Source organism: Pelophylax lessonae (assembly GCF_965119305.1).
Source record: "Pelophylax lessonae genome assembly, chromosome: 4".
NCBI lineage: Eukaryota > Metazoa > Chordata > Amphibia > Anura > Ranidae > Pelophylax > Pelophylax lessonae.
Genome location: NC_138771.1, coordinates 190,471,641 through 190,497,427, shown reverse-complemented (window position 1 = coordinate 190,497,427; position 25,787 = coordinate 190,471,641). Strand labels below are relative to the sequence as shown.

The 25,787-nt window shown below is 42.7% G+C and overlaps 1 protein-coding gene across 1 annotated transcript in view; it reads left to right on the top strand.

Moving 5' to 3' along the window:
• The window catches only part of FBXL13 (F-box and leucine rich repeat protein 13), a 307,351-nt gene that overhangs the window by 185,423 nt on the left and 96,141 nt on the right, over positions 1-25,787 (top strand). The window contains exons 13-15 of the mRNA XM_082255154.1: positions 5,211-5,309; positions 22,679-22,799; positions 25,586-25,748. Of these exons, the coding sequence (XP_082111280.1) occupies positions 5,211-5,309; positions 22,679-22,799; positions 25,586-25,748 (383 nt within the window). The remainder of the gene's footprint in view (positions 1-5,210; positions 5,310-22,678; positions 22,800-25,585; positions 25,749-25,787) is intronic.

Sequence of the window (25,787 nt, the reverse complement as noted above, 5' to 3'; positions counted from 1 at the left end):
CAGTACACTCTCTGTGGACCTGACAGCAGTCACTGGCACCCAGGCAACTGCAATTTAAAAAAATATATATTTTTTTTTTTACTTTGCAAGCTGCTGTGCCACCTTATATATCAGTGGTGGGTGGGCAGTGGCACAGTACACTCTCTGTGGACCTGACAGCAGTCACTGGCACCCAGGCAACTGCAATTTAAAAAAATATATATTTTTTTTTTACTTTGCAAGCTGCTGTGCCACCTTATATATCAGTGGTGGGTGGGCACACAGTGGCACTGCAGTGGGCACAGTACACTCTGTGGACCTGACAGTCACTGGCAGCCCAGGCAACTGCAATAATAAAAAATATTTTTTTTTTCAATTTATTGCAACAAGATGCTGTGCCAACGTATATATATCAGTGGTGGGCAGTGCACTGCAGTGGGTACAGTGCACTCTGTGGACCTGACACAGCACTCACTGCAATTATGACAGAGAAAAAAAAAATATTTTTTAAAATGCCAGGTACTGTGCCTGTGCCACCCGAAATGAGTGTGGTGTGCACACAGTACAGTCTGTGGTAGGTCTGTGGCCTCTCACACACAGCGGGCAGGCAACTGCAGTGTACAATAGATATATATATATATATATATATATATATATAAAGAAAAAAATCTATTACCTTACCAGCCCTTGAAAGGGCTTTTGGGGACACTATATATATATATATATGTATATATATAAAAATAAAAAAATCCTCAATTACCAGCCCTTAAAAGGGCTTTTGGGGACACTAGATAGATATATATATATATGAAGAAACAACTCAATTACCAGCCCTTAAAAGGGCTTTTGGGGACGCTAGGTATATATATATATATATATATATATAAAAAAAAAAAAAACACAAATACCAGCCCTTAGAAGGGCTTTTTGGGGTGCTGATATTACAGCAGTAGTGGACCAAGAACACTGCAAGACCAGGAACACTGACTAACTGTCCCTAGCTTAACAGCAGCAGCAGCAGCAGCAGCTCTCTCCCTATTCTCACTACACACACTGCTTCAGAATGATCTAAGATGGATGCTGCCCTTGCTTATTTATAGGAGGTGGGAGGGTGTGGGAGGGAGGTACGCTGATTGGCTGGAAATGTGTCTGCTGACTGTAAAGTTCAGGGTCAAAGTTTGCCTCAATGATGTCTTATGGGGGGCGGACCGAACATCGCATATGTTCGCCGGCAGCGGCGAACGCGAACATGCTAAGTTCGCCGGGAACTGTTCGCCGGCGAACAGTTCTATACATCTCTATCTCCCAGGTGGCTTGTGGCAAACTTTAAACAACACTTTTTATGTATATCTTTAAGAAATGGCTTTCTTCTTGCCACTCTTCCATAAAGGCCAGATTTGTGCAGTATACGACTGATTGTTGTCCTTTGGACAGAGTTTTCCACCTCAGCTGTAGATCTCTGCAGTTCATCCAGAGTGATCATGGGCATCTTGGCTGCATCTCTGACCAGTCTTCTCCTTGTATGAGCTGAAAGTTTAGAGGGACGGCCAGGTCTTTGTAGATTTGCAGTGGTCTGATACTCCTTCCATTTCAATATTATCGCTTGCACAGTGTTTAATGTGGGATGTTTAAAGCTTGAGAAATCTTTTTGTATCCAAATCCAGCTTTAAACTTCTTCACAACAGTATCTCGGATCTGCCTGGTCTGTTCCTTGTTCTTCATGATGCTCTCTGCGCTTTAAACAGACCTCTGAGACTATCACAGTTTATGTGCATTTATACGGAGACTTGATTACACACAGGTGGATTCTATTTATCATCATTAGTCATTTAGGTCAACATTGGATCATTCAGAGATCCTCACTGAACTTCTGGAGAGAGTTTGCTGCACTGAAAGTAAAGGGGCTGAATAATTTTGCAAGCCCAATTTTTCAGTTTTTTATTTGTTAAAAAAGTTTGAAATATCCAATAAATTTCGTTCCACTTCATGATTGTGTCCCACTTGTTGTTGATGATTCACAAAAAATTACAGTTTTATATCTTTATGTTTGAAGCCTGAAATGTGGCAAAAGGTTGCAAAGTTCAAGGGGGCGAATACTTTTGCAAGGCACTGTATATGTATACAAGGCAGAGCTCTGTTCTGACAAAGGGGAAAGTGATGGATTTTGTGTCCCTGTAAAGCAGGGAATAAGATCCATCACTTCCCTTAGTAAAAGCAGCATACATAGGGAAAAAATGCTGGTTAGGCACACACTTTAAACCCTTTGATTGCCCTAGATGCTTAACACCTTCCCAGCCAGTGTCCTTAGTACAGTGCATATTTTTAACACTAATCCCTGTATTAGTTTCACTGGTTCCCACAAAGTGTCAGTTAGTGTCAGACTGACCGCGGCAATATCGCAGTCCTGCTATAATGATATATAATTACTGCCATTGTTAGTATAAAAAAATAAATACGAATTCCAGTATATATTCCATAGTTTGTAGATGCTGTAACTTTTGCGTAAACCAATCAATATACGCTTATTGGGATTTTTTTTTACCAAAAATATGTAGCAGAATACATATTGGTCTAAATGTACGAAGAACATAGATTTTTTAATTTTTTTTTTTTTTTAATTGGGAATGTTTTATAGCAGAAAGTAAAACATTTATTTTTTTCAGAATTGTCACTCTTTATTGTTTATAGCGCAAAAAATAAAAACCGCCTGGTGATTTTTATTTTTTTTTATGGGATAGGTTTTATAGCAGAAAGTAAAAAAAAAAAAAATAATAAATATATATATATATATATATATATATATATATATATATATATATATATATATATATATATATATATATATATATATATATATATATTTTTTTTTTTTAAATTGTCTGTCTTTTTTTGTTTATAAAATAATGCACTGTTGTATCGCAAAACATGTCCTGCTGATGAGGGGGGTAAATCTCCCAGAGGTCAAGTAATTAATAAACATTGACAGAGAGTAATATCACTGATTGCTAAGGATGTGGCAGGTGTAGGCATCCACTGCTTCCTTAACAACCATTGACAGGAAGTTGGCACATATAGTAGGAGTAGAAAAACCTCTAATATACAGTATATGACATTTAGCTCCCACCGAACAGAAGAACGCCCAAACAGTCAAAGTTCAGTCTGAACTGAACGCTGATCCCTAATTTGATACGTTACAACCTGCAACTTTAATTAAATTAGAATTTGGTGATCCTGCTCTCTGTTCCTGTGTACTAATCGTGCACGCCTTCTGATAGAGACTACAAGTTGCTGTTTCAACACACTATTTATTTACATGGACTTGGCCCACTGTTCTCCCCATCAGAAAACGAACAATATTAAATGCCATGCAGTCATCTCTCAAGTTCAAATGTATAGACTGGGAAGTGGCTGCAAAAAGATGGCAGCAGGTCAGCTGTACTAAGATGCAACAAAGGATAAAAAGGTGAAAACAAACATGAAAATTGTTTTATGACAAACAATGGTACAACAAACTGAAGATCACCTAGTTAAAATTTACATACACTAAAAAAAATCAGCTAAGTAAAAGTAAATTAGCTTAGAAATAAAAATTCTAAAACATCACACAGAAATAGAGCAAGTGTGGAATGTAACACGTTTATCATGATGTAACTTTATTTTAACTAAATTCTGTCCTAAATATATTAAGGAAATGTAGCAATACTTCAATTATACCATGTGCTTATTCCAAGTTAATTTTATTAAGATGTTTTTTGTGGTTTACTAGACAGCATACAGGACAAGGGTCTGGTTTGAATAACTTTCTAACAAATGAATCCTACATATGGCCGGATTCTTGTGTGTAGTTCATTGTAGGAGTTCATGATTTCTCCAGACCTAGAGCTAGTGGAATTTTGACTCGGGCATTTCTGCATCAGTTATTGACCACCTTGTTGATCCATCTTCCCACATATTGCTGGGGAGCAATTCTCATCACCGAATGGAACATAAAAAAAGACCTACTTGCAAACCATGCCATGTGACAATGACAGAAGTAATGATGGATATGGTGTGATCGTGGAACTGCTTGGCTGCCAAAGCTGTAGACTGATGTTCTAACTCATATTACTCTATTCCCAAGTATTTGGATTGGTGAACAGAATGTGAAGGGATTGCCAACATTTCTGCAAACATTATACAGTATTTATAAAACGTATTTAGGTTGTGGATGGATCTAGCTTGTCTGATATAGGGTTGCAGGAAAAAGTGAAGAGGACACACTTTGTTTTATCCTCTCCAGCTAGATCTCCCTGTTTTTCTGCCTCTCCAGGTCTCCCCACTGGCACTGGCACTGGCACTGGTTGTGTGTGTGTGTGAGAATTTGTTTTGGGTTTTACTTTGGTGGTAGATTATGGTAATAGCAAAAAATGTACAGCTACATTTAAACATTTTTTTTTTTTTTTTTACTAATTTGTGAAAGTTTTCTCTTAAAAAAAAAATCAAAAAAAAAAAAAAAATCAGAAGACCTCCATTACCATTCACCATCTAATAAGAGCCTGGAAAAATACAAGGTATATTTTACTTGGCTAAATTAAGTAGTTGCGATGATACGTACAATTTTACCAACACATTGCTAAGTTGCAAAACTGTGTTCAGGGCAAGAGATAAGATTTGTTTTACCCATCATCATAAGACCTCATGCACACTGGATGTTATCAAAACGTCAGTAGAAAGCTGTAGCTGTAGAAGGAGGTTTTCAGCTTTTTTGCAGCAGCTTTTTTTAGCTTTTTTCAGCTGTAGCGTCTTTTAGCTTTTTTTTTAGCAAAACTATATTCCCACAAATCCTTATGGCTCAAAAATGTTGTTAAACACGGAATAGCCATGTTTTTTTTTGGCATTTTTCAGCGTTTTTAAGCTTTTGTCAGAGTTAGAGCGTTTTTACAGCTGAAAAACGCCTCCTAAAACCCACTAGTTCTAGGTTTGTTTTCCATCTAGAAAATGCCCTTGCCAAAAACTGCTGGTAACAGCCTATGTGTGCATGGACACATAAGATAACATGCTGGGGAATTTACTGGCTGTAGAAAAAAGCGTCTAACGCCAAAAACGGCAGCTGTAAAAACGTCCAGTGTTAACTTAAAAACGTTAAGTTCTATTAAACCCTGTATTAAACCCAAAGTTTAATTCCATGGATGGTGTCTTACAGTTTAATAACAGATATGTGTGTGATTATTATTATATTTTTTGTCCCCTAGATCTCTATTGATGGGTTCAGATACATAGCCGCTGGGTGTGGATCTCTTCAGCACCTAAAAATCAATGACATGTTTACTCTCACGGACAGTTGCCTCATAGTAAGTCAAGACAGCAGAAACATACTGCATATGTTGAGCTAATAAACATTGTCAACTTATTTTTCAATATAAAATGTATTATAACTGTTTAATATTTAACACCATTTACATTCGAAAGTGATATCTTCAACAGCAGATTATTTGCACAGCCAAAAAAAATTACATTACATACGACAGTTATATACAAATCCAGTGAAAATAAATTATAACTGTTATATAGTAACTATATTATAATATAATATAACTTGTGTTTTTATATATATATATATATATATATATATATATATATATTGTGGGAGATTAGCTCCGCGGCGGGCGTGGATGACCCCTTGGGGGGGTTCGTTACACAGGGAGATAGCCGAGAAGTGGTTGAAAACAACAGTGTAAGGTTTTATTCTTGCAATTTTCTTCACACAAGTGCAAGCTTCAAAAACAGCATAATTCAAAATAAACATAAATAAAATAAATCCTTGCCACTGTGGGCGGCTACCTTCTCACATACAGGAACCTACCTACGGAGTCTGTCTCCAACCTACTGTTGGGCAAACTTTGCTGATCCTACAGCAGACACTCCATAGTCCCTTTGTTTGTCTCTTCACATAGCAACCATTCCTTTGCTTGTCTCTTCACATAGCAAACAGTTAATTTATTTCTTTCCACATAGAAATAGTCCAAGACCTCACCTTGAGTAGTCTTCACACTTTTTACCCTCCTCAGCGCACATCGCTCCAGGAGGTCTTCTCCCATGCTCACACAGCGTCGGGAGGCACACATCTGACTGTCCTCCTCCCCAGCTTCACACAGCGTCAGGAGGCAGCAATCCTGCTCCCAGGCTTCACACAGCGTCGGGAGGCACACATCTGACTTTCCTCCTCTCCCCAGCTCACACAGTGACAGGAGGCAGCAATCAATAGACTTCCTTTGGATAAATTATAGAGGCCTTAACTTCCTCATTCCGAACAGCTGAAGTCTGTTCAACGTCCTTAGACAGTTCTGGCTACCTCTGCAGCCGACACCCTATAGTAATTGGTGAATTGTCTAAACCAAGCAGAAGTGTATCTCCTGTCTGTGACAACATCCACAGATTTACCTGACTTCCTGTCACATACCCCCCCCTCTTGTTTCAACCCTAGGGTTGGGACACAGTTTTCCAGGCACGCATGTGTCAGGCACTGCTCTTGACTCTCAGTGGTAAGCCTCTTAGTATCTTCAAGCTTCAGGGTGAAACTGTTTCTGTCATCTTCATTGACAGATTTCTCATAAATGTCACACAGTTTGTCCCTCATCTCATATACACATTCCTCTACTGCATTTTTAGCATCATTTCGCCCCTTCTTAAGTTTGTCCTGCATAACCGTCTGTCCTATCCGCCATGGAGGACCGTGAGCCATAGGCAACTCAATTGTGCTAGTCTTAATGTCTTCAACATTCTTGAGCCGCCTCTCTCTGCAATCAATAAATGATTTCCACAAAACTTTGAGAACCTCTGCTTCACTTGGCTTTGTTCCAAGAAATGTCTGCTTGAGCTTGGCTTGCTCTATGATGCTGTGCAGAGGGACTTCCATTTGCGACAACAGGCGGTCACACATTTCTTCAAAGTGACCCCTGTTCCTTTTTCCAGAGACATCATCAACTTTCCTTCCACCAACATATGGGTCAAAGGCAACAACACAGTCTATTACAGGTTTCTTCAATGCACTTTCTGCTATTGCATTACTTTTCCCTTGTAGCTCCTTTTCTTTATCTGAACTCCACATGGAATGTATCTCAAGATCACGATCAAACTTCTGCCACCTGTCTTTCACCAGTTCCACTTTGGAAATATTCCCTGAAAGGCACTTATTCATTTGCTTCACGTTTTTACCAACAGCCTTAGTTTTCTCCACTAGGTGGTGGTTGCTTTTTTCTCCAAGCTTTATATCACTTGATTTAGTTTTCTCCACTAGGTTTTCAGCCTGAACTGAGAAATCATCACATTTCTTACACAGCTCCTTTGTTTGCTGACGTTCTAATGATACATTTTCCAGTGCTTGACGTTTTTGAAGGAATTGTTTAATCCAGAGGGGTGATTCAAACAACATGTCATCAAATTTCTGATGCTCACTCAGGACAGACCCCAAGACACTGATCCTTTTATAAACTGCATCAGGCACACTATCCCCTCTTTGGGAAAGATTCTTTGTCGCCTGTAATTCCTCTTCAAGTTCCTGCAACGGAATCTTCATCTCTTCTACTTGCTGTTCTAAGGCTCGCTTAGACTTTTTTAGCTCATGAACGCTTTTCCCAACATCATTCTTGGAGCTGACCAAATCTTCCATTTCTGTACACCGCTGTTTGTTAACTCTTTCTAGTTCAACCTTACACTCTAGAGCTTCCTCCAAGGAGCGAGCCAAGAACAGGGCTTTGCTCTCTTTATCACGCGCCTCCGCTTCTGCACGGTCGCGTTCTTCTGCATATTTTGCAGACACAGTCTTCTCCTCACCAAGCATCTGATCCAACTTCTTTTTCACATTTTCAACATTTTCTAATGAGCCAACGCTTTCGTCCATTCATTTTTTCATATCCGCTATCTGAGCTTGCAGTGTTGCGACTTGCTCTGATAGGTTTTTCTTTGCTTCCTTCTCCTCTTTTAATTGTTCCAGGAAGCCCTTTTTCTCATCTTCCATTTGTTTTTTACGTTTTTGCTAAAACTCAGCCTTTGACACCTCTCTTCCTGTAAGAGTTCCTGCGTGTCTTGCAGCTGCGATTCCAAGATAGAGAAATCTTTGGCAATTTCTCTAGATATGCTGTCTGCTTGAGAAAGCTGATTTGTGACATTGTCCAACTCAACCTGCAGTCGGTTTGCCTTCTCTGACCGCTTAGCACACAATCGGTCACCTTCTGACACCTTGACTTGCGATTCCTGCAGCTGTGCCTCTACTTTTTTTCTCTTGTGTTCAGAATCTCCTTTTCCCTGCATAAGAGCTTTCACCTCATTGGCTAGTTTCTGGGAATGAGACTGTAATTCTGCCACACAGGCTTCTTTCTCCTTTAACTGCTGCTGGACACGTTGGACTTCATCTTTCTAACTTTCACAGTCCGTACGCAATTCATCTACCACATTGCTCAAAGTGGTGAGCTCATACACAGTACTCAGTAATTTAGTCTCTCTCTCACTTTTCTCCTTGTAGCTGAGAGACAATGCAGGTCTATTTTGGTAGCTTCTAAAGACTGAAGACTTTTTTTCCAGCTGATTACGCAACTCCAACATTTCACCCATAGTTTGCTTCTGCAAAGTCTGAATTTCAATTTCCTTTTCCATGAGGATGGTATCTTTCTCCATTATAGTCTCTCTATGTTTGTGCAACTCTGAAAAAAGAAGAGCAGTGGATTCTTCCCACTGGAACACCTGAGCCTGCACGTTTCTATGCTCCATCCTAAGCAACTCCAGGGCTCGTTCCTTTTCTTCCATTTTCCGTTTCAAGGCATCCAACTCAGCCCTGCACACATACACGGTTTCCTCCAAACCGATGGCCTCCATTGGCTGCTGGCGTCTCTGTTTCCAGCCTGCCATGCTCTCTTGGTGAGCCTTTTGTTGAGCTGCAAAGCTCCGCTGAAAATCTGCATTTGCCTCAGTGTTGCTAGGGACAACAACCTCTCTTTTTAGCAGACTCCGTTCAGGCATGGATGGGGCTCGTTCAGACGGTAGCATCCCCTCCATCCATAGAATTCGGTCTCTCATTTCAGCTATCTTTGCATCTTTCAGGCGTTTTGACCGCCCCATCTTCAATTACTCCACAATAAATTTTTCACAGTCCAGCAAAACATTTTGAGACCACTGTCTCTTTAAAGCCAGTAGCTTTTCTCTCTCTTGCAGGATCTCCTTTCCTGCACACAGTTTGTGCAGTCTCATGCACCAGACAAAGTTCATCAAAAAATTTTGAGACCACTGTCTCTTTAACACAAGTAGTTTTTCTCTCTTTCAGGATCTTCTCTCCTGCACACACAGATTGTGCAATCTCATGCACCAGACAAAGTTCATAGAACAGCTGCACTTCTTTGCAGGGATCTCTGCTTCTGCCCAATGCATACCTCCACCATATGTGGGATTGATTAGCTCGGTGGCGGGCGTGGATGACCCCTTGGGGGGGTTCGTTACACAGGGAGATAGCCGAGAAGTGGTTGAAAACAACAGTGTAAGGTTTTATTCTTGCAATTTTCTTCACAAGCTTCTAAAACAGCATAATTCAAAATAAACATAAATAAAATAAATCCTTGCCACTGTGGTCGGCTACCTTCTCACATACAGGAACCTACCTACGGAGTCTGTCTCCAACCTACTGTTGGGCAAACTTTGCTGATCCTACAGCAGACACTCCATAGTCCATTTATTATCTCTTCACACAACAAATGTCCATTGAACATGTCCCTTTTCCTCTTCACATTGAACATGTCCCTTTGTTTGTCTCTTCACATAGCAACCATTCCTTTGCTTGTCTCTTCACATAGCAAACAGTTCATTTATTTCTTTCCACATAGAAATAGTCCAAGACCTCACCTTGAGTAGTCTTCACACTTTTTACCCTCCTCAGCGCACATCGCTCCAGGAGGTCTTCTCCCATGCTCACACAGCGTCGGGAGGCACACATCTGACTGTCCTCCTCTCCCCAGCTTCACACAGCGTCAGGAGGCAGCAATCCTTCTCCCAGGCTTCACACAGCGTCGGGAGGCACACATCTGACTGTCCTCCTCTCCCCAGCTCACACAGCGTCAGGAGGCAGCAATCAATAGACTTCCTTTGGACAAATTATAGAGGCCTTAACTTCCTCATTCCGAACAGCTGAAGTCTGTTTAACGTCCTTAGACAGTTCTGGCTACCTCTGCAGCTGACACCCTATAGTAATTGGTGAATTGTCTAAACCAAGCAGAAGTGTATCTCCTGTCTGTGACAACATCCACAGATTTACCTGACTTCCTGTCACAAAATATATATATATATATATATATATATATATATATATATATATATATATATATGTATGTGTGTGTGTTCTAAGACATAGTAATATTGTAGTGTATAGTAGACGATTTGTGTGTTAATCATATAGTTATTTATAAGAATTGGGGACAGTTCAGCAGTGATTCCATTGGCTTTCTGTCAATCAGAAGATTGTACACATATGAACACGGTCTGGAAAGCTCTGAATGTTGACTCTCTTCCAGACACACAACACAGAAAAAAAATAGAGAGATGCTATTTCAATCTTCTTTAGATGTTCAGTATTTATGATGGGGCCATAGTCTAGGGTCATGAAGTAAGCTAGTGGACCTATGCTAATCCAATACAGAATGTTTGCATCTGGATAAAATATGTTCCACGGTACATATCAGAATAGACATTTTGGCAGAAGTGCTTCAGTATGTTTTGTATGTGTATAGATTTGTGTTGCATGGACATAATTTTTTTATTTTCAGGCATTTAAGTTTTGTCGTATCAGTGAAGCTGAAGATGTAAACTTCAGTTGCTAATAAATATAAAAAAAAGAATATAAGAAAGTAGGACAAATTCCAACATTGAATATTATTACAAAAAACTGCCCATTAATTAGAAAGCATGGACTTATTTAGTTCTCTACTCACGCTACATGCACATATGATGTTAAAAAGTGTTCTGTGAGTAGATTTCTAAACTAGTAAGAGCTGGGAATTTGAAAATATACAGCAAAGGATTTGTGCCCTATCACATTATAGTTTTTTTATTTTTAGACAGAATTTTAACACAACTAAACATATCTACATACAAGACACAAAAAAAGACTCATATAAATGGTCCATGCCCATGGCGAAGGGGGGCTGCAACATAGACACTGCGGTTTTTCATGAGCAATTTGCCAGAGCAGTGGGTGCTGTTGGTGCTTCAATCTTTTATGACACCATAGCTGATATGGTGTCAGGATGATTGAACCGCATTACTTTTATTATTACATTGTAATGTAAAATGAAATAGTTCAACTCACCATAATGCAGAATCAGTGGGAGCCCTGAGCGTGTCAGTTGCCACCATCACCTGCCACCAGATGGGATTGTCAGTTACCACGTCGCCTGCCACCAGATCCGGATTGTCACTTGCCACCGTGCCTGCCACCAGATGTGGGTTGTTACTTGTCACGTCACCTGCCACCAGATGTGGATTGAAATAACAGATGTGTGAAAAGTCCCAAAGATAAAATTCATGTCAGAATTTTCCACCATGGTGTATGATTAAAAAAAAAAAAAAAAACATGAAATTGCTGCGCATTAAGGTAAAAAACTGTAAAAACAGCAAATATACAGTAGTGGGTACAGCAGCCACACTAATCTGAAATGTAGCAGATTAAAAGAAATAAAAAACAAAACTGTGGCGCTAAGACCCTTAATGAATGACAGTTCCACTTGAGGATGTGTAAAAAGCAATAAAAAAGCAGTCCATGTGTGTCCGTCTCCACATAAAGAAGTAATTCTCGAGCAGAAAACCACCACCAGAAAGCACTCCAACACCAGTACTTCTTACCAAAAGTGATTGATCTCCATCGCAGAGATCAAAAGTAGCGCATAACTGGAAATCATGAAGGCTTCTCCAATGCAGTCTTAGTAAGCTCTCGATGTGGTATGTTATGCAAAGAAAAAGAGGGACATCACATAGCGCAGACCGCTTTAAAAGGCTTTATTCTTAAATAGAAGAATGGTACTCACAAAGAAAGTACTACATCTCGCATGTAATACATGGGCACCGAGACCTCCCAGATGTCCATAGGGCGTCCCAGCGGTGGACCACCGAATCTATGGCCGTCCTGTCTCCTCCACGGATCGTAGCACGCGCCACCCAGCACGCCACCCGACGTACGTTTCATCCGATTGGACGTCGTCATGGGGTGTGGCTACAGGGTGCGCCAGTGCTTTCTATAGCGGAGGAGAGAACCGCCCACCGGAACTGAGTGGCCGGAAGTGAGGTATGCGCTCCACACGACCGGAACCACCACTCTGACCGGAAGAGGAAGGGAGAGGAGGGTAACATAATGGGGAAATAGAAGGAAAAATCCTTTCGCAAAAACCCACACTGCAATGCCTCCCCCATCCTTCTAATGAGCAATGTACTATAAATGGGATCAACCAAAAAAGAGCATTACCCCATATGTCATATCAGATATATAGATACCCAATATATCATACCACGGCCCGAGGAGAGACAGCGCCATCTATCGGTGCTCCTAGTGTGGAACACCCAAGGTACAAGGAGGTCTCAAAAAAAACATAAAAATACATACATCAATTAATAACAACATGAGATGTTAAAAAACATGCATTAAAATGCTACATAATAAAACAAATCCAGAAATATTATACACATTGAATAAAACTATCAAATATTGCACAGCAAATACCAAGGAGAGGGAGGGGAACGCCAATCTAGGAATTATTAATATGGGCATTTAGATCCCATTCGATATTGAGACCCAAGGGGGTATAAGATTTGAGTCTATATATCCAGCTCGTTTCGAGCTTGGAAACCCCTCTCGTTAGATTGCTTCCTCTCCAATGTCCTGAAAATTTGTCTATCCCCAAAAACAAAGTGCCACTAGGATCCCTATTGTGGCACTCATCATAGTGCCTAGAGAGGCTGTGTTTGGGGAAGCCATTGACTATGTTGGCCACATGCTCTTTTGATCTCTGCGATGGAGATCAATCACTTTTGGTAAGAAGTACTGGTGTTGGAGTGCTTTCTGGTGGTGGTTTTCTGCTCGAGAATTACATGGTGTATGATTGATATAAAGGTGCAAAACATGGTCCTCCACCATCACCGATGAACACACTGACTATTACCGCATGATGTGGACCACTATTTCCATGATGGTCTAATGCACATTGAGTGATTAAATAAGGATCACACAGTCTCAGATTCAGATAGATCCTTAACAGCCAAAACGCTCATCCACATCCACAGGTTGAGTACATAAGAGTCAGGAGAAAATCAGCAGGAGAGTCTCATAGTGTTGTACGTATGACTTAAATTTATTAAAATAGCAGAATAACACTCACCAAACAGAGAGCAAAATAACACCTGTAAGCTGCAATGTGACAGCGGTGTTTCAAACCAGCAAAACGGCCAACCTCCGTACGTGACGACGTTTGCACGGAACTGACTCCTCCCAATGTGTTTCGTCATATAGACGTCATCAGGTAATTGATTGTATTAGTGGAAGAAGGTCATTGCAACAAAACTCTTATTTACAGGAGGTTTAAAATCTTGTCAGTTTATTTGAATTTTTAGAATGATTTTCAGATTCCATCATTTCCTGTAGATTGTCTCTCAACATTCAGTCAGAAGTGGGAGTTTTTGAGGAAGCCTATTCCACATTTTCACAGCTTTTAATGTAAAGAGGCATTTCCATATGTGCCCAAGTTTAATAACCAAGTTTACTGTATGGACCACCTATGTATTTATTCATGGTGATCATATCCCTGTTAATCACATCTTCTCAGAAGAGAATAAATTCAGCTTAGGCTTTACTTATAGCTGAGCTCCTGCATGCCTTTTATCAGTTTGGCTGCCCCACTCTGCACTTCCTCCAGTTTTCTAATATCCTTTTTGTGAACGAGTGTTAAAAACTGAATTGCATATTCTAAATAAAGTCTTACTAATGATTCGTACAGAGGCAAAATGATGTCTCTCTCTTTCTCGGGAGTCTATACCTTTTTTTTAATACAATAAATTAATTTGCTAGCTTTGAAAACTGTAGATTGGCATTGCATGTTATTAAGTCTATAATCTGCCAGAAAACTTAGGCCCTTCTCTACTATTGAGCCCCCCAGCTGTTCTCCTCCTAGAATTGTATGATGCATTCATGTTTTTAGTCCCCAAGCCTATAACTTTACTTTTTTCAATATTAAACCTCATTTGCCACATAGTTGCCCTATTTAAATGGGGCACTACGGCTTCTAAGTTAGGAAATCTTGTAAGGACTTTACTCCGCTACATAGCTTGGTACCATCTGCAAACACTGAATTGGTACTATTAATTCCAAACTTTATATATCATTTATAAGTATGTTAAGAAATAGCAAAAAACAGCCAAAGCCTAGAAGATGCCAGTACTTAGTGTGGCCGAAACGAAAAATAGAGTCACCCAGGCAATGATACACGCCAATATAGAGGCAACATTCCAGGACAAGGTGAGACGATACTCCAAAATATGGCAACCTTGGGTTGATATATTTTTGCCCCCTAATTTTGACGCCTCCCTTATGGAGCCTTAGCTGTCCTGTTTCTCTAGTCGTTTGACTATGCTCTTTAGACCGTGGCTGGTTCAATCCCTGGAATCATCCTTCTGCTTTTACCCCCCCCCCCCTTCCTCTACAACTTCTCTACCTTTTTCTCTTGTTTATCAGTACATTGCTGGATATTTTGCTGACTTCTCTTGGTCCTAGTTTTCCCCTGTGCCATGGCTGGGGTGGGCCACCCGAATGTGAGCTCTTTATCTTTTACTACCTCTACTTTAGCTATAAGGTTGCTAAAAGCCATCATTTCACAGAATATATTTGTCCATAAGTTGATTGGCCTGTTGTGTACATTTGTTGTTTGCTTTGACATGGTAATGCCACTGGTAATGTACCACTCCCTGCGTGGAATCTTTCCCTATTTATTATGGCTGTTATGTTTTCTGTGATGGCTATTGTGATACTCGAGTTATTAAAATATTTGAATACAAAAAAGTAAAGGGACCCTTATAGTTGCATATGTACAATATGGAAACCTAGAGTCAGTTGCTCTGCCTCTTAACAATTTGAATTAACATGTGTAAAACCACTGCTTTGGATAAATAAAAACCTTTAAAAATAAAAGATATATAATCTGCTGTTTTAGAATTGATAAAGGCTCTTTACTGAGTTCTGCAAACAATTTCATTCTTGTTATGGGACTAACTTTCATAGTCTAATGGCACTTTTCCACTGCAAGTACCGCCTAGTACCGGCTCGGCTCTACTCGGCCCTGCTTGGCCCGGTTTGCTTTTCCACTGCGGTACCGCATGGTATAGTGTCGGAACGGTTCGGTACGGTACGGTATAGGTTTGCTTTTCCACTAAAGTAGTACTAAAGTTAAGTGGGTGGGATAACAACGGGGTGGGTGTGATTCTCTGACCAATCAGTGGCTAGAAGTGACTGCATGCAAAGGATTGTGGGATATGGTACCAGTTTGGTACCTATTGGAACCACAATCGAGTAGGTACTGTTTTTTCAGGGCCGTACCGTACCGTTCGGTTCCATGCAGTGGAAAAGCAAACCTATACCGTACCGTACCGAACCGTTCCCACCCTATACCATGTGGTACCGCAGTGGAAAAGCACAAAAGCGTGCCGAGCCGGTACGGTTCTATGCAGTGGAAAAGCGCCATAAATGAACATAAATGATATGAAGGGAGCAGAACAGGCCAGAGAGATTAATTATTGCATGTTTTCTAAAACACTCTTATGCGAGGCAATATAGTTTTTATTGCAGAGCTTGAGGGTCTAAATACACAGTAGAATTATTCTGAGCTTCAAATGACCGCATTTATCCTCAACTTTTTGCTGGGGGGGAAGAATATCTGGAATTATTTATTGTATAACTTTTACTGCATCAAGAGAAACCGTACACAGTGGTTATGTTCAAGGCTTCTGCTCTCAGTGCCAACATTCTCTATTGTCTCCATGCATCAGCTTCCTAGCAACTGATCTGATAATGTCATACAAACTCTAATTTTAACCACTTGCCGACCAGCCGCTGGCAGCTGGTCGGCAAGTAATTATACTGCAGCAGGTCAGCTCTTGTCAGGGAACATTGCCAGTAATAGAAATGGATGCTCCTGACTCAACTGACAAAGCCCTCTGCTGGCCTGTCAGGGAAATGGCCTATAAAAGGTGGCCATAGGATCAGACTCATTGCTGGATTATCTCTCAGCTTCCTGTGTTTCCTGTGCTTCCTGTTTGGATTTCCTGTTGTGACTTGGCTTGTTCCTGATTCTGTTTGATCTCCTGCTCCTGGTTTGACCCTTGGCTTCTCCCACTGACCTTGCTTCCGTTACCTACTGTGTATGACCCCGGCTTGCTTCAAGACCTCGGCTATTCTGGTTGTCTCCTGTGCATGACCTCGGCTTGTACCACGGTTTCCGCTACTAGAGACTATTCCTTGGCACAAGGTAGCCCGGCTGCTTCAGAGCATTGAAGTCTCATACCCTGCTGCGATTCCAGCCTGTTCCAGTTTGCTCTCAGATTGCTCTGGTTCTACCTACCTGCCTGCAGCTGGTAACCCGTGCCACTTGGGGCGCCACACCCTTTGTACCATCTCCAGGGGTGTGCCGCACTGAGCCGCAAGGGGAGCCCTCTCAGCACCTCGGCCTCGGATCAGGTAACCCTGACAGTATAATCCAGCCATGTCAGAGGCCGACAGAGGTGCTTCCCCACTCGTGGCTCTGTGCCAGCAGGTCACTGCCCTCACCCAGGCAGTACAGCGTCTGCAGGAGGGATACTTCCAACTGGAAGGTCGACTGCAACATCTGACAACTTCTCCTGCTCCTGCGGATCCCAGTCCTCCATCCACCAGCACAGTTTCTGCTCCATCCCTCCCGGGACAGCCAGTTTCCTCCCACACTATGATGGTTCCTCCCCCTGAGCCACGGGTGCCAATACCTGAACGCTTCTCTGGTGAACGGAAGAAATTCAGGGCCTTCAGAAATGCATGCCAACTATACCTGGCCCTCCAGCCTAGGACTTTCACTTCAGAGACTGTAAAGGTTGGGTTTGTGATTTCATTACTGTTGGAGGAGCCACAGGCCTGGGCCCATGGCCTGCTGGAGCAAAAGGACCCTGCTCTCAATTCTATGGACACCTTCTTTGATCTAATGGCCCAACTTTATGATGATCCTCAGCGTGTGGCTACGGCTGAGGCTACCTTGCATTCCCTCCAGCAGGGAAAACGCCCCGCCGAAGATTACACAGTAGAGTTCCGCAAGTGGTCCACTGATACGTGCTGGAATGAGGCGGCCCTCAGGTACCAATACCGTCTGGGATTATCCAAATCTCTTAAGGATGAGTTGGCCAGGGTAGGGACTCCCACTACTCTAGAGGGACTGGTTCAACTTACTATCCAGCTCGATAGGCGCCTCCGGGAGCGTCGGTCTGAGCGCTCACAGACTTCTCGCCCAACCTGGATGTTGCCTAGGGCCCCTTACCACTTCACTCCAACACCAGCACCTTTCCCCGCTACCCATGCAGAGGATGAACCAATGCAGATCGGCCGGGTGCGTTCTTCACTAAGTGCAGATGAAAGACAACGCCGCCGACAAGCCAATCTTTGTCTCTACTGCGGAGGGTCTGGACACTTCCTACGAAACTGCCCTGTGAGACCCCGTAAGTTCCTCCCACAAAGCCCTTACTTCCAAGTTTCCGGATCTTTTCCATCTCATCTCGTTCTTCCTGTCTCACTACAGGTGGCGGAAGAGGAGGTCCGGCTCCTAGCCATAGTTGATTCGGGGGCTTGCAGCTGTTTTATGGACTTGACTTTGGCAAGAAGACTCTGTGTACCCCTCTGCAATAAACGTCAGCGACTTGAGGTACATCTGGCCGATGGTTCCTTGCCCAGTTCTGGACTTGTCACCCAGGAAACCAAGCCCATCCTCACGATAACAGACTCTGGCCACCAGGAATTCATTTGTTTTGACATCCTTTGCTCTCCCATGTTCCCCATCATCCTGGGAATTCCCTGGTTGCAGGCCCATAATCCACAGATTAACTGGGCCAAGAAGGAGATTTCCTTTACCTCTTCCTACTGCCTGCAACACTGCTTCGTTCCCGGGGTTAACAGTCCCGCCAGTTGTTCAACCATCCAATCAATTCCAGATGTCGGTCAGGCTATACCTACAGTCTATCACGAGTTTTTGGATGTTTTTGATGAGAAGAAGGCTAATGTTCTCCCACCTCATCGGCCTTACGACTGCCCCTTTGAACTGCTTCCCGGTGCTGAGATTCCTTTCGGACGTATATTTCCGTTATCTGAGGTTGAGCTAGAAACTTTACGACTGTATATTAATGAGAACCTTGAAAAGGGATTCATCCGCCCTTCTTCCTCCCCCGCTGGAGCTGGAATTTTTTTTGTCGGGAAGAAGGATGGTTCACTAAGGCCATGTGTGGATTACAGGGAACTTAACAAAATTACGATTAAAAACCGATACCCACTTCCCCTCATCCCTGAACTTTTCCAAAGGTTCCGAACTGCCCAGCTCTTTACTAAACTTGATCTATGGGGAGCTTACAATCTTGTTCGTATCCGGGAGGGGGACGAATGGAAAACAGCTTTCAGGACCCGGTTCGGACATTTTGAATATTTAGTTATGCCATTCGGATTATGTAACGCCCCAGCCACGTTCCAGCACTTCGTAAACGATATTTTCTGGGAATTTCTGGACTATTTCGTAATCGTTTACCTAGATGACATCCTCATCTTCTCTGCTACCCTGGATCTCCACAGAGCTCACGTGAAAAAAGTCCTTGCGACTCTGAGGAAGCACGGTTTATACATTAAAGCAGAAAAGTGCGAATTTGAAAAGACTTCCATCCAATTCCTGGGTCTTATCATCTCTACCAAGGGAATCGCAATGGACCCACAAAAGGTGAAAGCTATCCTTGAATGGCCAGCCCCTTCAGACAAGAAGAGTGTTCAACGATTCATAGGATTTGCTAATTTTTACCGAAGATTTGTAAAAGACTTTTCAGCTATCATTTGACCGATTACGCAGTTGACTCGCCAGCAGACCAGATTCAAATGGTCCCCAGAAGCTCAGGCAGCATTTGACAAACTCAAAGGACTGTTTACCTCTGCACCAGTCTTACAGCACCCAGATCCGGCTTTACCCTTTGTGTTAGAGGTAGACGCCTCAGAAATAGCCACAGGAGCCATCTTGTCTCAGCGCCAAGGACCTAAGGCCCTACTCCACCCTATTGCCTTTTTCTCTCAAAAGATGAGCCCCTCAGAGAGAAATTACGACGTGGGTGACCGAGAACTGTTGGCCATTAAAACCGCCTTGGAGGAGTGGAGATATTTATTGGAAGGTGCCGCCCACCCAATTATGATCTTCACGGATCATAAAAATTTAGAATACCTGAGGGCCGCTAAACGTCTGAGACCACGACAGGCCCGGTGGGCTTTATTTTTCTCAAGATTTAATTTCCACATAACTTACCGACCAGGCTCCAAGAACGGGAAAGCAGACGCCCTCTCCCGAATGTTCCCTGATGCCCCCGTGTCTGTGGAACCCAGTACCATTCTGTCAGCACAACATTTTTTCCTGATCCAGCCAGAATTAAAATCCTCAATTAAACAGGCATCCACCCAGTACGCGGACACAGAAATACCCCCCTTGGAGAGTCGAGACGGGTTCCTTTGGCACCAGGACAAAGTTTTCATTCCCCAACCAGTCAGGCTCCAAGTTCTAAAGACTTTCCATGACCATCAGCTGGCCGGACATTTTGGTGTACGAAAGACCCTTGAGCTTATCCAACGCTCCTTCTGGTGGCCCAGTTTAAGGAAGGATTGCCAGTCTTATGTTAGCTCCTGCGTTGTCTGTCAGCGCAACAAGGGGTCCAACACCAAGTCCTGGGGTCTGTTAAGGCCTCTACCCATCCCTGAACAACCCTGGAAGATGATCTCATTGGACTTTATTGTTGACTTACCTTCCTCTGGGGGTTTTACTACCATCTTGGTGGTAATGGATCGTCTGACCAAAATGGCCCACTTCCTGCCCATGACCGGCACTCCATCAGCCCCAGAAACAGCAAAAATATTCATCAAGGAAGTAATCAGACTACATGGGCTTCCGGATAATATTGTTTCCGATAGAGGAGTACAGTTCACCTCCAGATTCTGGAAGGACCTTTGTAAGACCTTGTCCATTAAAATATGTCTTTCTTCCGCTTACCATCCCCAAAGCAATGGCCAGACAGAAAGAACAAACCAGACTCTAGAACAGTATCTTCGTTGTTTCTGTACTTTTGCCCAAAATGACTGGATATCCCTTCTCCCATGTGCGGAGTTTGCATACAATAATTCGGTACATGCCGCCACTAACCAGTCCCCATTTTGGGCGAATTATGGGTTCCATCCCTCCTTTTTGCCCAATACCCTTCCGGAAGCATCTGTCCCTGCAGTCCAAGACCGTATTAATTCTATTCAGACGAACTACTTATTCCTTCAGGAGGCCGTCCAGAAAGCACAAACGGATTACAAGAGGTTCTATGATAAAAAGAAAAGAAACGAACCTACCTTTAAAAAAGGGGACAAAGTGTGGCTTTCATCAGCTAATCTTAAACTTTCCTGCCCATCCCGGAAACTGCGTCCAAGATTCGTTGGACCCTTTGAGATCAAAAGGGAGGTCAACCCTGTGGCTTTCGAACTGGTTTTACCCAACTCCTACAAAATTCACCCAGTATTTCATGTATCTCTGCTAAAACCAGTTGTACCCAGCCCTTTTTCTGGTAGGGATGAATTACCCCCTCCTCCAGTCCTGGTGGAAGGTGAAGCAGAGTATGAAGTGGAGGCCATAATGGACTGCAGAAAGAGGGGTAGACAAACCCAGTACCTCATCAAGTGGAAGGGGTATTCTGCAGAGGAAAATTCCTGGGAGCCTGCAAATAATGTACACGCTCCTAGACTGATCCGGGAGTTCCACAACAGACACTCAGAGAGACTGGCCCGTCTGGGCATCCGGAGGCTGCCCCTTGGGGGGGGGGGGGGGCACTGTCAGGGAAATGGCCATAGGAGAACTGGCAACATTGCCAGTAATAGAAATGGACGCTCCTGACTCAACTGACACAGCCCTCTGCTGGCCTGTCAGGGAAATGGCCATAGGAGAACTGGCAACATTGCCAGTAATAGAAATGGATGCTCCTGACTCAACTGACACAGCCCTCTGCTAGCCTGTCAGGGAAATGGCCTATAAAAGGTGGCCAAAGGATCAAACTCATTGCTGGATTATCTCTCAGCTTCCTGTGCTTCCTGTTTCCTGTTTGGATTTCCTGTTGTGACTTGGCTTGTTCCTGATTCCGTTTGATCTTCTGCTCCTGGTTTGACCCTTGGCTTCTCCCACTGACCTTGCTTCCGTTACCTACTGTGTATGACCCCGGCTTGCTTCAAGACCTCGGCTATTCTGGTTGTCTCCTGTGCATGACCTCGGCTTGTACCACGGTTTCCGCTACTAGAGACTATTCCTTGGCACAAGGTAGCCCGGCTGCTTCAGAGCCTTGAAGACTCATACCCTGCTGCGATTCCAGCCTGTTCCAGTTTGCTCTCGGATTGCTCTGGTTCTACCTACCTGCCTGCAGCTGGTAACCCGTGCCACTTGGGGCGCCACACCCTTTGTACCATCTCCAGGGGTGTGCCGCACTGAGCCGCAAGGGGAGCCCTCTCAGCACCTCGGCCTCGGATCAGGTAACCCTGACAGCTCTGTTCCACGAAACGATGAACCTGTACATCGTTTTGTGTAGCAGTTAGTGGGGGGGGCGCACGCGCCAATTGACTAGAGGGGGAGCCAATCAGCGGGTCCGCTGGGCACCCGCGATCACTCCCCATGGAAACAGAACAGCGGTCTGCTGTGGTAAACACAGCAGACTTTGTAGTAATCATCCTTCTTATATATTGCTAGGTGCTGTATTGGATAAAACAGGATTTATATTCAAGTTCACATGTCAAAAGACTAAAGAGTGTTGGTTTGTTATTGTTTTCCTAATTTCATGGGACACAGTTGATTAAGCTACTCTAGTATAAAATCATTGTGTATACAGTATACTGTAATAGCCATAGGGGCCAGTAAAGAAAGGAACACCAAGCTGAACCATAGTGACTTCTTCAGTTCCTGGTCATCTTTTTAAAGGAAAGAAACACCAAGGCTGCAATTGCTGACTTCTGCTAATGCACGCAGCCTTAGATCACTCATAGTAGACAATATTCAAGTAGTTGATAGAAGAAGAGAAGTTTTCTGTTCTGCATCAATCAGAGACTGCATGCACCACTTAAACTTTTAATAAATAACTGTTCTCAGGCTGAGTTGTTTATTTCCATTACGCTGGAATAAAACACAAAGTTTTTTTCTGGAAATCGACATCAACGTGGTCATATCTGTGCATAATGAAAATAAACTTTACTAGACTATATAAATACATGGCTAAAAACACAGGTTTTACTTGTTTAGATGGAAGTTGCATGGCATGTACTGGTCATTAAATTGTATAGCAGGAAGGTGAACTTCCTTTCAGATAAATGTCTGCATATATAGGAGCTATTGAAATAACCTGTGCTATGTTCACTTTCTTGCATGGCCTGTTATAGACTTTGCTGGAGAAGTGCCATAACATTGCCTCTGTGTCTCTGCTTGGCTCCCCTCATCTCTCTGATGCTGCCTTCAAAGTCCTCACACATGGAAAGAAGCTTGTGAAAATCAGAATTGAAGGTCAGATACTACACTGTAAAACCTGGTTCTATTCTTTGCACCATGTCTTTTTTTTTAACATAATATATAATATAACAATATAACACATGTTATCACATACATAGCATAATATTTATAATATAACATAGTAAACCACACCTAAGGTAATATTTGAGCAATAGGTGGACCTTAAAGACTGAGTCATGCACCTGAACCTTGGATCCCTCAAATAGTTTCTGCCTCTGCTTCTGTCCATATTGTTTTGTGTGTTCTTACCCAGGGATCTCCAAACATTCTAAACACAGAACCAGTTTACTGTTCTTCAGACTTCAGGGGGGCCGAATTGTGGCCAGTCGGAGTAGAAAAGGTCCTGTGCATCAGTGAAAGTAGCTATTGATTCAAGCTTGGTGATCAATGGGAGTAAAAGAATTATATAGCACCTGTGTTCAATAGGAGTATAGTGTCCCATCATTGATATTAGTTGGAAGAACAGTGCCCTATCATTGGTATTAGTTGGAAGAACAGTGCCCTATCATTGGTATTAGTTGGAGGAATAGTGCCCCATCTTTGGTATCTATGGCAAGAATGATGCCACCACTGTTGGTGTCCAGTGGGGGGAATAGATCTCTTAGCAGTGGGAGAATAGTGCACCAAGTGTCCGATAGGGGCAAGCAAAGAGCCGCAGTTTGAAGACCACTGCTCCATATTATAAGATTTTTAAAAATCCAACAAGAAATGTGGGAACCCCTCATATAGGGTATTGGTATTAGTTTGAGGAATAGTGCCCATCATTGGTATTAGTTGGAAGAACAGTGCCCTATTATTGGTATTAGTTGGAGGAATAGTGTCCCATCATTGGTATCTATGGCAAGAATGATACCACCACTGTTAGTGTCCAGTAGGAGGAATAGTGCACCAAGTGCTGGATAGGGGCAAGCAAAGAGCTGCAGTTTGAAGACCACTGCTCCATATTATGACATTTTTAAAAATCCAACTAAAAGTGTGGGAACCCCTCATATACAGTATCTCACAAAAGTGAGTACACCCCTCACATTTTTGTAAATATTTTATTATATCTTTTCATGTTACAACACTGAAGAAATTATACTTTGCTACAATATAAAGTAATGAGTTTTCAGCTTGTATAACAGTGTAAATTTGCTGTTCCCTCAAAATAACTCAACACACAGCCATTATTGTCTACTGTAAACCACTGGCAACCAAAGTGAGTACACCCCTAAGTTGAAATGTCCAAATTTGGCCCAATTAGCCATTTTCCCTCCCAGGTGTCATGTGACTCGTTAGGGTTACAAGGTCTCAGGTGTGAATGGGGAGCAGGTGTGTTAAATTTGGTGTTATCTGTCTCATACTGGTCACTGGAAGTTCAACATGGCACCTCATGGCAAAGAACTCTCTGGGGATCTGGAAAAAAAAGAATTGTTGCTCAACATAAAAATGGCCTAGGCTATAAGAAGATTGCCAAGACCCTGAAACTGAGCTGCAGCACGGTGGCCAGGACCATACAGCGGTTAAACAGAACAGGTTTTCCTCAGAACAGTCCTCGCCATGGTCCACCAAAGAAGTTGAATGCACATGCTCAGCATCATATCCAGAGGTTGTCTTTGGGAAATAAATGTATGAGTACTGCCAGCATTGCTGCAGAGGTTGAAGGGGTGGGGGTCAGCCTGTCAGTGCTCAGACTATGCGCCGCACACTGCATAAAATTGGTCTGCATGGCTGTCATCCCAGAAGGAAGCTTCTTCTAAAGATGATGCACAAGAAAGCCCACGAACAGTTTGCTGAAGACAAGCAGACTAAGGACATGGATTACTGGAACCATGTCCTGTGGTCTGATGAGACCAAGATAAACATATGTGGTTCAGATGGTGTCAAGCATGTGTGGCGGCAACCAGATGAGGAGCACAAAGACAAGTATGTCTTGCCTACAGTCAAGCATGGTGATGAGAGTGTCATGGTCTGGGGCTGCATGAGTGCTCCTGGCACTGGGGAGCTACAGTTCATTTAGAGAACCATGAATGCCAACATGTACTGTGACATACTAAAGCAGACCATGATCCCCTCCCTTCAGAGACTTGGCCGCAGGGCAGTATTCCAACATAATACCGACCCCAAACACACATCCAAGATGACCACTTCCTTACTAAAGAAGCTAAGGGTAAAGGTGATGGACTGGTCAAGCATGTCTCCAAACCTAAACCCTTTTGAGCATCTGTGGGGCATTCTCAAATGGAAGGTGGAGGAACGCAAGGTCTCTAACATCCACCATCTCCGCGATGTTGTCATGGAGGGGTGGAAGAGGACTCCAGTGGCAACCTGTGAAGCTCTGATGAACTCCATGCCCAAGAGGGTTAAGGCAGTGCTGGAAAATAATGGTGGCCACACAAAATATTGACACTTTGGGCCCAATTTGAACATTTTCACTTAGGGGTGTACTCACTTTTGTTGCCAGTGTTTAGACAATGGCTGTGTGTTGAGTTATTTTGAGGGGGCAGCAAATTTACACTGTTATACAAGCTGTACACTCACTACTTTACATTGTAGCAAAGTTTAATTTCTTCAGTATTGTCACATGAAAGATATAATAATATATGTACAAAAATGTGAGGGGTGTACTCCCTTTTGTGAGATACTGTAGGCGGCAGCAGGTGTGAAGACCCAGGAATTGATCTTACCCAAACAGTCTTTGAGAGAGGAAAGAAACCGTCCTCATGTACCACAAACTTTTACTGTATATCAGTTTTAGGTGGACTGACCCTTTTACGTGTATCATTCTTGTTTATTTTCAGGTAATAATCGGATCACTGATGCTAGCATCAAAGCAATAAGCAGATCTTGCCCCAGTTTGAACCACATTTATTTGGCTGACTGCCAGAAGATTACAGATATCAGCTTAAAGGCAATTTCATCATTGAAAAACATTACTATCCTGAATGTAGCAGACTGCATAAGGTATGTTATTAACCAAACATGCAACACGACTGAACATTC